Source organism: Megascapheus bottae, chromosome 7, assembly GCF_031878675.1.
Source record: "Megascapheus bottae isolate mThoBot1 chromosome 7, mThoBot2.hap1, whole genome shotgun sequence".
Lineage (NCBI taxonomy): Eukaryota > Metazoa > Chordata > Mammalia > Rodentia > Geomyidae > Megascapheus > Megascapheus bottae.
Window position 1 is genome coordinate 7,556,421 of NC_143515.1, and position 14,682 is coordinate 7,571,102.

General features: G+C 45.2%; 1 protein-coding gene across 2 annotated transcripts in view; it reads right to left on the minus strand.

Annotated features, from left to right (window-relative positions):
* Nucleotides 1-12,085, minus strand: part of Ttl (tubulin tyrosine ligase) — a 30,505-nt gene extending 18,420 nt beyond the window's left edge. Inside the window, exons 1-2 of one of the 2 annotated variants that reach the window (XM_090336368.1) lie at nt 11,897-12,085; nt 9,357-9,435 (exon numbers count right to left, since the gene is read on the minus strand). In XM_090336368.1, coding sequence (XP_090192494.1) covers nt 9,357-9,435; nt 11,897-12,053 — 236 coding nt within the window. In that variant the 5' untranslated portion in view covers nt 12,054-12,085. Of the gene's footprint in view, nt 1-9,356; nt 9,436-11,164; nt 11,230-11,896 lie in introns of those variants that run through there. The other variant, XM_090336369.1, reaches the window with a different exon arrangement.
* Between the last annotated feature and the right edge of the window lie 2,597 nt (nt 12,086-14,682).

The following is a 14,682-nucleotide window of genomic DNA, read 5'->3' on the forward strand; positions in this document are numbered from 1 at the left end:
ACCAGAAAACAGCAAGTGGTGCTGTGGCTCAAGGTGTAGGGCAATAGGATTGAGCTGAAGAGCTCAGGGACATCATCAGGCCCAGGATTCAAGTCTCATGGCTGGGGAAAAAAAAATGGGGGGGAGTAGAGGAAAATGTTCAAATAACTAAGAAAAGTACTATCTTAAGTGCTATCTTGGCCCATCTTTCTTGGGAGAAAGGTTATTAGAAATCTGAACTAAAGACTATTTTTTCCTTTGTTCTTTTCTTTTTTTTTTTGTCAGTTATGAGATGGAACTCAGGGCCTAGGCACTGTTCCTGAACTCTTGCTCAAATCTAGTGTTCTACCACTTTGAGCCACAGCGCCACTTCCAGTTTTTGAGTGGTTAATTGGAGATAAGAGTCAATGGGGGCCGGGCAGGATGGCTCACGCTTGTAATCTTAACTACTCAGGAGGCTGAGATCTGAGGATCAAGGTTCAAAGCCAGCCCCGGCTTTGAAGACCTGAGACTCTTATCTCCAATTAACCTCTAAAAAACTCACTGAATGTTCCAATTTTGTACCACTGAGTAAGTGGCCACAAGCCAATGATAGCCTGTGGGCACTTAAAACTGGCCGGTGTGAACCGACTTGTAACTTGTATCTAATTTTAATTTAACCACCAATCATTGTGAAAACATGGCTCCATTCAACGCAAGTTCATTGGCATAGCAGGGTGATATTTTACTTTGCAATTGTATTGCTGTGTACATGTCAGGCCTGTGTGCAATGTCTCACATCACACACAAACACACCACTGTTCTATTCAGGGACAATAGGTTAATTCAACTCAAGTAATTCTGCTTTTCCGTGCGTTAGTGAAACCTTATGATGTATTTATTTGCAGAGTTTGAGTTAGAACGCTAGTGATCCTTAAGGTGGAATATAATTATTTTCCTAGTTAAAAATATCAGTATGGACAAATGTTTTTTAAAACTTTTTGTTATTTCCAGATAGTTGTACAGGTTTAATTTAAGATGTCCATTCCTTCCTTTCTCTCTCTCTCTCTCTCTCTCTCTCTCTCTCTCTCTCTCTCTCTCTCTCTCTCTCTCTCTCTGTCTCTCTCTCTGTCTCTCTCTCTCTTTCTTTCTTTTCTTTGCCAGTTTTGGGGCTTGAACTCAGGACCTGGGCACTGTCCCTGAGCTATCACAAGGCTAGCACTTGAGCCACAGCACCATTTCTGGCTTTTTCTGTGTGTGTGGTATCATACCCAAATGTACAGGACTCAAACCCAGGGCCTCGTGCTTGCTAGGCAAGCTCTCTACCACTAGGCCACAATCATCCCTTCCATCTCTCTCTCCACCTACCACCTCTACCATCCCCACTGTCTCCTCAAATTTCCTAGCCCCCCTTTCCTATCTGTATAAATTATGACTGTATTTACCCATCATTCTTTCCTCCAAGTATGGACAGATTTTTAAATTTAAAACAAAGCTACTACTGATAGAAAATTAACAAAATTCAAACTTGCAATTTCAGCCGATTATAAAATAGATCAGATTGTTCAACCAAAAACTTAGAAATAAGCCGGGTGCCAGTGACTCACGCCTGTAATCCTAGCTACTCAGGAGGCTGAGCTCTGAAGATCAGGGTTCAAAGCCAGTCCAGGCACTAAAGTCCATGAGAATCTTATCTCCAATTAGCCACTAGAAAACTGGAAGCGGTGCTGTAGCTCAAGCGGTAGGGCAGTGGCTGCATTGAAGAGCTCAGGACAATGCCCAGGCCCAGACCAACTAAAAAATAATAATAATAATAAATAGTGAATGACTGAAAAAAGCATTGAAAAAGATAGTTTACAAAAGACAACCTTCAGCTACGTGACAACTATCCGTAGACTATAAACACTCTCTAAGAACACCAAAGCCTGACTCAAGAATGGTAGTGCTGCCTGCATTCTCAACACTAAGGATGCTGAGAGATGAAGATTTTGTGCTTGAGAGTAGCCCAAGCTACAGAGCAAGTTTCAGATTATTAGCTTTGTCACAAAACAACATTCAAATTTTTAAAATATTAGCCATGTTTCTTTAGCTTTAGGTAAGTTAAATATCATAGGAGATGCTAATTAATGCTCATTCATATTTGAGGCATGCTTACATGGAAAAAATAGTCAAATTATAGCCTACTTGGCATGGGTATGTTTCGATATTTTATAATAGTCAAAGAATTTCACCTATATGTGAAATTTGCTATCAAGTAGGACAGGACTGACTGTAAGTGAGTTGGGTTGAGGTAGATTCACTGGGATTTGAACAGTGTTTCTGTTTTAAACTCCATTCTATCATGGGATACATACTGGGAACATTTGTTTCCTCTGGTTTTTGAAAGTTTTATTACATAATGGCCTGGGTTGAGCAGTTGAAATGGTTCAGAGCATCCTTGAAAATGCTACAATGACTCACCAGTTCATGAAATTGTTGTAGAATACAATGAATTTAATGGTACTGTATTCATAAATACTCAATGATGAGAGATTAAAGAGTTTTACAAAGGTTTACTCTACTATTAATTCCAGCTCATATGTCTTGGTGGAAGGAATGTTGGCTATATTATTTCCTCTCAAAATGCCATTATTTCATTCAACAATGAAAGACTTAAAAAACATGGCAGAGGGGCGGGGGGGTTTGACCTAGTGGTAGAGTGCTTGCCTAGCATGCACGAACACCCAAGTTTGATTCCTCGGTACCACATACACAGAAATAACCGGAAATGGTGCTATGGCTCAAGCAGTAGAGCTCTAGCCTTGAGAAAGCTCAAGGACAGTGCTTAGGCCCCAAGTTCAAGCCTCAGGACTAGCAAATAAAAACAGCTCTGGCCCAGAAGTGTAGCCTAGTGGTAAAGTGCTCGCCTAGCATGCATGAAGCCCTGGGTCTGATTTTCTCAGTACCACATACTGAGAAAAAGCCAGAAGTGGTATTATGGCTCAAATGGCAGGGCGCTAGCCTTGAGCAAAAAAATGTCCAAGGACAATGTCCAGGTCCTGAGTTCAAGCTCCAGGACTGCCAAGGAAAACAATGGCAGGGTAACCAGGAGCTCATACATGTAATCCTACCTAAACAAAAGGCTGATCCAAAGATCATAGTTTGAAGCTAGCCTGGGCAGGAAAATCTAAAGAGACTTTTCTTCCATTAACCACCAAAAAGCTATAAGTAAAACACTAGCCATGAGCATAAAAGCTCTGGAACAGTGCCTAGTTCCTGAGTTCCAGCCTCAGGACCAGCACGCACACACACATAAAAGGCAAAGTTATTTACAGTACCACACCTGTGTGCAAACTATATATGAGCTAACTAAATCTACAGGTCTGAGGATGGGAACAAAAGAACCTATACTTTTTGTTTGCTTGTTTTCTGTTTTTGCTTTGCAGTACTGGGGCTTGAATTAGGGCCTGGGCACTGTCCTTCAGCACCAGTGCTCTTCCACTTGATCCACAGCACCATTTCCATTCTTTCTGTGTATGTGGTACCGAGGAATTGAACCCAGGGCTTTGTGCATACTAGGCAAGTACTCTACCACCAGGCAAAACTCCTGGCCCCAGAAGAGCCTATTTAGGATCTACTCATACATCTGTATTTAAACTTCATAATATAAATTAGCAATAATGATTTTACACACTTTTATCCCATAAGATACAGAAGATTTTAATTATAAAGATTTTGATTATGATTTAAAAGTAATTATAATACATTATGAAAATTAGTTATAAGAACTAAAAAGTTGCCGGGAGTTTGGCCTAGTTGTAGAGTGCTTGCCTAGCATGCACAATGACCCCGGTTCGATTCCTCAGTACCACATACATAGCAAAAAGCCGGAAGTGGTGCTAAGGCTCACGTGGTAGAGTGCTAGCCTTGAGAAAGTCCAAGGACAGTGCTCAAGCCCTGAGGCCAAGCCCAGGACTGGCAAAAAAAAACAAAACAAAAAAACAAAAAACTAAAAAGTAAAACTGAAAAACATATTGTTAGAATTACTTTTAATATACTCATTTTGAATGCAATACTAATATTACATGCCCACATGGTATAACATTCTCCTAGCATACATGAGGCCCAATCCCTAATAAATCACAAGGAAGGGGCTAAAAATGTGGTTTAGTGGTATAGTGCTTGTCTAGCATGCGTGAAACACTGGGTTAAATTCCTCAGAACCATACACACAAAAAAATAAATAAAATCATAATTCAAAAAAGGTCAGGGGCTGGGTGTTTGGCCTAGTGGCAGAGTGCTTGCCTAGCAATGCACAAAGATCCACATTTGTGTGTGTGTGTGTGTGTGTGTGTGTGTGTGTGTGTGTGTGTGTGCGCACACGTGCGCGCGCAGTCCTGGGGCTTAAACTCAAGGTCTAACTGTTGTCCTTAAGGTTTTTGCCCAAAGCTAGCACTCTACCACTTAAGCTACCGCTTTTTGGTGATCAATTGGAGATCAGAGTCTCAAGGACTTTCCAGCCTTGGCTGGCTTTGAACCATGATCCTTAGATCTCCGTGTCCTATGTAGCTAGGCTTACAGGCATGAGCCACCAGTACCTGGCCTTCCTCAGCTCTTTTTTTTTTTTTTTTTTTTAGATTATGAATTTAATTGCATTGATCTTGCTGCACTTACTCTTATGTGGCTACTGAGAAGTTCAAGTCACATTTGTGGCTAGTATTAAGTGTGTGTTAGACAGCATTGTTCTATTAATGATTTTCGGTATCAATTGCATTTTCGGTATAGAACCAAGACCAGGCTCTGTAGAAGGTCCTTTGAATTTGTTCCAATCCCTCACCAGCTCATTTGGGAAGCAATCATAACTCAAATGGAGCTTTAGTCACATCAACAAGAGAGCAATACTCACAAGAAATGAAAGCACCCACTCCTGCCCAGAGAAGAAAAGCCCTTGGGTGTCCTGGGACCTTGATGAACTTCTGAACCCCATGATATGATAGGAAGAAGTACGCAGCTATAGTGGGGCCAATGTGAAACCCTTGAAAGGCTCTAAAAAGCCCTGGGTGGTTGTCTAGTTACACTGCCTATAAGGTCCATTTGTAGAGATGAGAAGCATTCTGGTTTATTATTATTGTGGCCTTGGACAACATAACTGATCTCAGATTTCCATTTCGTCCTATAGATTGGGGGAGATTTACATTTCTAATTCCTCAGAGTCCTTTTGAGCCATACCAAATCATAAGAGGGTCACAAACTGACAAAGGTCATCCTCTTCTCTTGGGATACAACAGTCTCTCGCAAGACAATTAAGAAAAGAAAGATAACCTCCAAGATCCACGAGTCACATCCCTTTTTTCTTCATTTACACCATTTACCATCACAGATCACATCACATCACAGCCGTCCACGGACAGCCACTGACACTACATTTTATGCCCATTTTATAGACGAGACATAGAAATTCTGAGTTGTGCTGTCTTAACATACAGGTAACTGCTCATCTCTGTTCAGGACTCTAGTCCTGTATAGCTGCTGAATATTAGACAAATCTGTTCAGCATTATTTTTAACAGCATCCTCTGCTTTTTATTTATAAAAGCAAAATTCTATTTTTGTCTTTAAATAAAAAAAAACAGAAGAAACTGAATATTGTATATAAATATTTATATGGAAAATCGTGTGCCACTTCCTGCTCCTGATGTTACTCAGTTTTTTTAGATTCTAAATATAAAAAGAGGTAATCAAAAGACTTCAGAAAACTTCATTTTCTCATAGGAGAGTTAGCTGAGTCATGAGTATCCAACATGGTGCAGTGGGGAAGTTACAAGGGCCAAAAAGGCAGAACAAAAAGTGGAAATGGCCAGGTACCGGTGGCTCACACTTGTAATCCTAGTTACTCAGGAGACTGAGATCTGGGGATCAGGCTTCAAAGCCAGCCCAGGAAGGCTTTGGATCCTTATCCCTAACGAATCACTACAAGGGTAGACAAGGAGATATAGCTCAAGTGGTAGCGTGCCAGCTATGAGTAAAAAAACTAAGTGACAGGATGAGGCCCTGAGCTCAAGTCCCACGGCAGGTACACGCACGCAAAAGAAAAGTGGAGGGGCCAGGAGAGTAGCTTAGTGGTAGTGTGCTCACCCAGTATGCATGAAGCCCTGGGTTCAATTCCCCAGTACCACATACTCAGACAAAGCTGGAAGTGCTCTGTGGTTCAAAAGGAAAAAAGAAAGAAAGAGAGAGAAAAAGAAAGGAGAGAGAGAAAAAGAAAGAAAGAAAGAAAGAAAGAAAGAAAGAAAGAAAGAGAGAAAGAAAAGAAAGAAAGACAAAAGTGGAAATGTTCCTGTGAGTACTCGTTTTGGGCACCACGGAGTGTATCTAGGGAGTGACCATCTCTCATTGTTTCCTTGCCTAAACAATCCGCTTAGCTACATATGTTTATCAGTTATTTGGTTCTTGTTTGTTTTTGTCCGCTATAGGGCTTGACCTCTATTCAATTATTGGTACTGGAAAAACTGGGCAGCCACATGCAGAAAAATAAAAATCGATCCCAGCCTGTCACCATGCATGGATATTAACTCAAAATGGATCAAAGACCTCAATATCAGAGCTGAAACTCTGAAACTGATACACAATAGAGTTGGAGAGACACTGGAACTCATAGGCACAGGCAAAAACTTCTTGAACAGAATCCCAGGGTCATAACAGATTGGAGAGAGACTCGATAAATGGGACTACCTAAAAATAAAAGGTTTCTGAACAGAAAAAGACATAGCTACTAAAGTAGAAAGACAACCAACTGGGAAAAAATATTTACCAATAATACATCAGACAAATACTTAATATCCAATATCTACAGAGAACTCAAGAAACTAATCTCCCCCCAAACCCACAAACCACTCGCTAAATGGGCAAGGGAGCTAAAGAGAGACTTACCAGAGGAGGAGGTAAAAATGGCAAAGAAACGTGTGAGAAAATGTTCCTCATCCATGGTCATAAAGGAAATGCAAATAAAAACAACCCTAAGATACCATCTTACCCCAATCAGAATGGCCACTATTCTGAACTCAGAGAACAACAAATGCTGGCAGGGTTGTGGAGAAAGAGGAATCCTGCACTGCTGGTGGGAATGTAAACTAGTACAACCACTCTGGAAGGCAGTTTGGAGACTCCTCAAAAAACTAAAAAATAGACCTTCCCTACCACCCAGTCATACCACTCCTAGACATCTACCCTGAGCATCATAATCCAGGTTATAAGGACACCTGCTCAGCCTTGTTCATCTTTGCACTATTCACAATAGCCAAGCGATGGAAACAACCCAGATGCCCCACTACAAATGAATGGATAAAAAAATGTGATATATATATATACACACACACAATGGAATTCTACATAGCCACCAGACAAGATAAAATAATGGCATTCACTGGGAAGTGGATGGAACTAGAGCGAATCATGTTGAGTGAAATGTCAAGACTGAGGGAACAAAAGGCACATGGTCTCTGATATGTGGATATCAGATCCAAACAGTACAAGAGTGATGACTCAATCCTCGGGTACTCAAGGTTATTGACATGAACTTGGAGATATAAATATAAAGGCATATAGGCATATAAATCTATGATGGGCTATATATTCTATAGACATTGATATATAGATGGACATGAATCTATGACAAACTCTCAACTTTTTAATTTTGTTCTTAAATTGATGTGCCAGTGATTGCATATAGAGATTCCATTCTTGAATACTTGTTTGTTAAACTTGACAATTGAAATATGATGTAAGCCAGGCGTGGTAGCTCACACCTATAATCCTAATTACTCAGGAGACTGAGATCTGAGGATCCATTCAAAGCCAGCCCTGGCAATAAGGAGAGTGAGACTCTTATCTCCAAAATGGAAGTGGGGCTGTGGCTCAGGGGTAGGGTGGTAGCCTTGAGCTGAAGAGCTCAGGCACAGTGCCCAAGCCCAGAAAACCCCATGACCCTTAATATATATATATATATATATATGATATAAAAATTGGTGTTACTAAAATTTAAAAAAAAAAAAAAAGATTCTCCCAGCCAGATGCCGGTGGCTCACACCTGTAATCCCAGAAGGCTGAGATCTGAGGATCACAGCTCAAAGCCAACCAAGGCAGGAAAGTCCATGAGACTCTCTGATCTCCAATTAACCACCCCCAAAAAAACCCAGAAGTGGTGCTGTGGCTCTAAGTGGTAAAGTGTTAGCCTTGAGCAAAAGAGCTGAGGCACCCAGGCCCTGAGTTCAAGTCCTACAACCATACACACACACACACACACACACACACACACACACACACACACACACACACACACAGATTCCCTTAAATCAACTCAATCCCCACAACAACCCTGATGTAGTTCACTATATTCATTTTTACAAACATACATTTTACATTGGGCATCTGTGCTATGTCCACTTTGTGGCTCCTTGTTTAACATTCACAATTGCCTTAGGAGGGAGGTACAGAGGCTTAGAGGGATGAGATTGAATCCACCCTACAATGACAGCTGAGGATAAACCCACGCTGCTGACTCTAAATCTTTATTTTATTATTTATTTATTTGCCAGTCTTGGAGCTTGAACTCAGAGCCTGAGGGCTTTCTCAAGTCTAGAGCTCTACCACTTGAGCCACAGCACCATTTCTGGTTTATTCTGTGTATGTGGTTCTGAGGAATGGGACCCCGGTCTTCATGCATGCTAGGTAAGCACTCTACCACTAGGCCAAATTCCCAGCTCCCTGACTCTACATCTTAACCATTGTGGGATACCATCTCCTTTACCCTGTAATACTGCTGTCATGGTATGTGGCCAGAGCCAGACTGCTCAGAGATGGGTGGCCCAAGCAGAGCTCTTACACCCTGCTCAAATATCTTCTGTGACAGATCCCCAGCTGCAGTGGCCTTCCCCAAGAACCAGAAACACTAAGAAAGCTAGGTCCTCCACCTCTCCCCATCGCCAAAGGCTGACTAATGCTGGAGCACAGAAGCCCAGTCACTTCACTTCTGGCTGTGACATCTCTGAAGTGTCATTCGTTCCGGAGCTCCAGGAGCGACACTGGAGCTGAAATCACTTCCTTCTTGGCTCTTACTTGCACTGGTTTTGTCATGTGTTTGTCTTGGGAGCCTTTCCCTTTATGCAAGAACCTGAGTCAGGCCCTGCCTCTGCAGAGCTTTGCCCAGGAGACTGACAGGCTTTATCAAGCGCAGCAACACTTTTAACTGTAATCAGAACAACCTGGAGGAGGCTTTCAGCATGAATGTCTATTGGCTTTTAAAATAGTACAAGTATTTTTTTTCCTTTAAATAATCACATCATCTCTTCATAAGTGCTTCAGGAAGAAAGCTCAAACCGTGTTTGTAGAACGTGGAAAATGGAAGCCTTAAGGAACACTTACTTGACTAAAGAAGCTTTGCGGCACAGTTTGTCAGCCCCACGGTAGTAGTTTACCAGTTGCACCAGTCCAGGCTCATGACCTACAAGGAAAGAGAAGGCTCAGAAGGGACATGGGACAGGTGGTGAATGCCAGTCAGTACCCGCATGCCAAGAGAGAACAGCTATATCACACCCAGCCTTTCCTTCCTCTCCTTTCAGGATGAGTTGTTAGAAATGGAATAATTGTGTTTCAGTGTCCTTGAAATCCCTCCTCATCCCCGCCTCAGTATTCCTCTGGCAATTCCCATCCCTTCCTTCTCCACAGTGGCTACTATTATAATATCAATTTGGCCTTTTCTTATTAAGATATTGGGGTCATTTTCTAGTGTACTTATTCTTGATCCTTATCACATTCCTCTCTTTTCTTGGCACATGTAGATGAATCATCTTTTTACAACAAGCCACTTTAGAAGGCTCATGCTTTCCATACCTCCAGGCTTGCTTTCTATAAACATCAAAGGAAGATGTAAGGATCTGTGCTGTTGTTGGCCTTAAGGATGCTAATCTCTGCAAGATCCAACAGGGCCACTCAGAAGTGAAAAAAAGGTAGAAGAAAACCCAGTTATCTGTAATGTCAGAAGCCATTTTCAATGGTTGTTACTACACAACCTCTTCCTGCAACATTAGAAAGAGGGGATGGAAGCAAAGCTCAGTGGCATATAGACATGTTCCCTGTGATTGAAGCCCTGGCTTCAATTCTTATCACATGCGAAGCTAAAGCTGAAAGGACACTAAAAACACATTTTATTTTATTTTTTTTTTGCTAGTCCTAGGCCTTGAGCTCAGGGCCTGAGCACTGTCCTTCAACTTTCTCAAGGCCAGAACTCTACCACTTGAGCCACAAAACCATTTCTGACTTTTTTTCTGTATATGTGGTACTGAGGAATCGAACCTGGGTCTTCATGCATGTTAGGCAAGCCCTCTACCTCTAGGCCAAATTCCAGGCCCAAAACACATTTTATTTAAAATTAACAAATTGTGATGGGTGCTGGTGGCTCACACCTGTAACCCTAGCTACTCCAGAGGCAGAGATATGAGGATTGTGGTTCAAAGCCAGCCCAGGTAGGAAAGCCTCTGAGATTTTTATCACCAATAAACTACTCAGAAAAAGCCAGAAGCAGGCTGTGGTTCAAAGAGCTAGCCTTGAGCAAAAGAGCTCAGGGATAGAGTCCAGGTCCTGGTTTTCTTTTTCTAGTTCGTGTGTGTGTGTGTGTGTGTGTGTGTGTGTGTTCAATACTAGGATTCTCTCTAACTTTTTAACTGCCAAGTCCTGAGAAAGTCAGGAAGTCAAGAAAGAAAATGAAGCAAGAAGGACTTCACTCTCAACTACAAGCTAATCTGTCAGGGAAGTAAACTATTATTTTTTCAGCTAGGGGATTCCTGAGAAGATAATTAAACCAAAGGGGCTCCTTAGGCACATCCTCGGTCTGCTCAGATTTCTGGGGGTTCCAGTCAGCCTTGGTACAGTCACCATTCTACACCATCAACTTGAATAACAATGAAAACCTGTCTGCAGTACTAGCCCAGTTATGCTTCTGCCCCCAAAATGACCATTTGACACCTCTGTAAAGGTCGTCCAGGTCAACCAGGCCCAGTCGGGTCCACACCCGCCATTTCCAGGCCACACCCCCTCAGCCTTCGGCTACACCTGTTTCTGAAAACCCTCTCCCCTCCCAGACAGGGTCCGGGAAGGCAGACATGGTTCTTTCTCTGTGCCTCTCCTCCCTTTCAGCCCCAGCCTGGGTGAGTGTGCGCAGGGCACACGCCTACCGGGAGGAGGAGGGCTGCCTTTTCCCATCTGACTGCAGTGAGGTCACCGGGAGACCCGGCTCCCTAGGGACGGGAGTTGAAGCCGTCGGGACAACTTCTGGATTACGTCATCGCGGAGGAGCGCTGGTCCCAGCCCGGCCCCGGCCCTGTCCGCAGGCGAGCGTGGGGAAGGCGCGGTGCCAGGCCACGCGTCCACCCTGGTGAACGGGGGGCGACCCCCTCCAGAGGCTCGAGCGGAGGCCGAGGGGGCCCTGGCTCCCGGAAAGCCTGGGTTCGACGCACGATGGTGAACGCACGCTCTTTGGTTAGATCTCAAACGGCGACCCTTCCCCGGGTTGGGGTCTCTCTGAAGTTCCCGTTTTCTGCAAGCCAACAAACCCCCGCCCGTACATCTGAGCCTCTGGGGTGGCGGAATCCCGGGGGCCCGGGGCTCCACACCTGAATCCTGAGCGGACTCCCGGCTCTGCGGAGCCCCGCCCCGCCCGGCCCACCCCCAGCGAGCCCCGGGCCTCCCAGGGCCGGCGGCGCGGCCCCCGCGCTGCGGAGGACAGGTCACCCGGAGCGGGGAGAGCGGAGGGCGCCGATCGCGCCGGGTGTCGGTCTTTCTGGCTCGCCTGTGCATCTGCCCGAGCAAACCCCACGCGAGGACGGGAAGATTTATGACCTGAAAAACAAAAGCGCCCGCTCTCCCGGGCCCGAGCCGGCGACGCGGGGACGGGGTGGAGGACTCACCGAGTCTCCCGAACGGCAGCCGGTTCCTCTCCCCCAGCATCAGGTTAAACCTGGGGTTGTCTCGCCTCAGCCTCTTCCAGTGGCCGGTGGCGAGGAGCAAGCGGGAGACCTCGGCATAGACGCTGCTGTTCTCATCGCGCACCACGAAGGTGTACATGGCGAGGGGCCGCGCGCCCGGGCCGCCCGGCGCCGGCCTCAGCACCCACACCGCCCGGGCGGCGGCTCCGGCGAGGGTGCAGCGGATCCGCGGCCCGGCCCGGCCCGGCCCCGCCGCGCGCTCCGGCCGCGCCTCCCCGGCCCTGGGCGCCGCCCCCGGGCGCCCGCGCGTCCGACCCAGTGGCTCCGCCTCCGCCCCGTGATTCCGCGCGGCCCGGCGGAGCGCGGTGGGGCCCCGGCCGGATCTTCCCGCAGAGTTCCTCTAGGTTTCTCAACCTTCAGAACGGTGTTTCCTGGGTGAACGCAAAATGAGCGTGCGGAGGCCCCGCCCGGGTCCAAGTGGAGATGCGCCCCTGTGGCTGCGCTTCGCCATCGCGGAGAGCCCGGGGCCTGGAGGTGCGGCCGGGGTCACGGGGTCGATGCTGCTCCCCAGGTCGGCTGTCTGGAGACCTCGGAGGAGGTGACCGCGGTCTCCCTGGTGGCAGGGGTCCCCTGCAGGCCAGGGCCTCCGCGCGCGCCCTGCCGTGCCCTTCGGAGCGGCCGCTGTGGTTCTGAGAGCCTGCCTGCTCTAACGCCCGCGCTCTGCGCAGAGAGGTAGAGGCCACCAGATTGCCCACGAATATTCGCCTTTTCACTCACCTACGTCACAAATCTACCCCCCGAAACTGAGGCAGGGCATCCATGCCCACAGGTCTTCGTCTCTAGACGCTGTGATGGCTGAGAAACAGCACGATTATTCATCACACTAGTATGGAAAATAACGATCCGTACAGTACATCTCATTACTTTAAAATGTCTGATTCCTCTTCCTCCTTTTCCCTCTTAATCTTCTTCCTCGCTCCCTGGTTTGCTGTATCCTCCTCAGTGGCAAAAAAAAAAAACTACTTTGACAGCACCAACAGCCAACAAAAACTAATTCAACTGAATGAACCAAATGGACACAAAAGAACCAAGATATCAAAAGCTCACAGAGCTGTAAATCACATCACTTCTTGGTAACTGCAGACCTCATAAACCTAAAAAAGAGAAGACTTTTTCTACTTTCCTTGTTATGCTTGTCACTTATACACAGTCTACATAAGAGTATAATTTGTAGGTATTACACATTTTGTTGTTGTTGGTGGTGGTGGTAGTGGTTGGGGTAGAACTCAAGACCTGGGTGCTGTCCCTGAGTTCTTTTGCTCAATGCTAGCGCTCTACCTCTTTGAGCAACAGCACCATACCCAGCTTTCTGGTTGTTAATTGGAAGTAAGAGTCTCAAGGAATTCCTGCCCAAGCTGACTTGAAACCTCCATCCTCAGATCTCAACCTCCAGAGTAGCTAGGATTACAGGTGTGAGTCACCAGCACCCAGCTAATGAAGTAATTTTTTAAAATATTTTGGGTTCTGTGACATTATTGTGAAATGTCACAGTTGTGCAATATTTAATTCAGCTATGTAATGGTAGACTAACACTAGACTTGGAGTTTAGGCTTTTGTCAGCATATTATATCTGAACAGTGTTTTTTTTTTTTTTTTGCTTGTTCTTTTTTGTTTTGTTTGTTTTTTGCCAGTCGTGGGGCTGAACTCAGGGCCTGAGCACTGTCCTTGGACTTTTCTCAAGGCTAGAACTCTACCACTTGAGCCACAGCACCACTTCCAGCTTTTTTTTCTATGTATGTGGTACTGAGGAATCGAACCCGGGTCTTTGTGAATGCTAGGCAAGCACTCTACCACTAGGTCAAACTCTCCAGGCTGCTTGTTCTTTTTTCCATAGATGCTTTTGAAGTATGATCCAGTTATTGTTCTGTTCTTTATTGCATAATAAAATGTTTTAGAAAGAATTACCTACATCAACTTTCAGCCTCACCTCTTTTACTCGTCTTTGGAGAAGGGCCATCCCAGTTGTCTCTTGCCATGCTGTTTTTTTCCCTGTGCTCATGATATACAGAGCAGATTATAAAAGTACCCTTTCCCCTCTAATTTCCTATGGGGCAGACTTTGACTCACTTTGCACACCCATTCTGATATGAAGGAGAAAGTAGAGAGCTTACTCAGTGCACAAATGCAGCCAGTCCAGAAATGCTGAGTGTTTGTGTTCCATCTCTGCCCCCTTTATCAAGGAGGAAAAGAATTGGTCTAAAGCCAGCCACTGGAGGCTCCAATTATAATCCTAGCTACTCAGGAGGCTGGGATCTGAGGCTCTCAGTTCAAAGCCACTGGGGATAGAGAAGTCCAATGACTAAGAGAAGCGTGACACAAGTAGTAGAGACCAGACTTGGGCTGAAAAAAAAAAAAAAAACCAAGTGAGAGTATAAATCATTGAGTTCATGCCCCAGTACTAACACACATACACACACATGCACGTCTAAATTGCATTGGCTTCATTGCCCTGGCAGTGACTCTGCAAATGGCCTAACAGTCTGTTGATGAACCTCCTGCCAGTCAGACTTGCATCTTCTGCTGATTCATCTGATTGACAATCAGAGATCACATTCAAAGTCTCAGCTGCTTTCAGATCCTCCCTGGGGTGTACTTTCTGGTGGGCTGCCATTTTTAGTGTTCCCTTTTTAGGGGTACACAAAATCTTAGGGTCATCCAGAGTGTGACCAGCTTGAAACATAGTCTATGCTGCATATGAGCTCGGCATC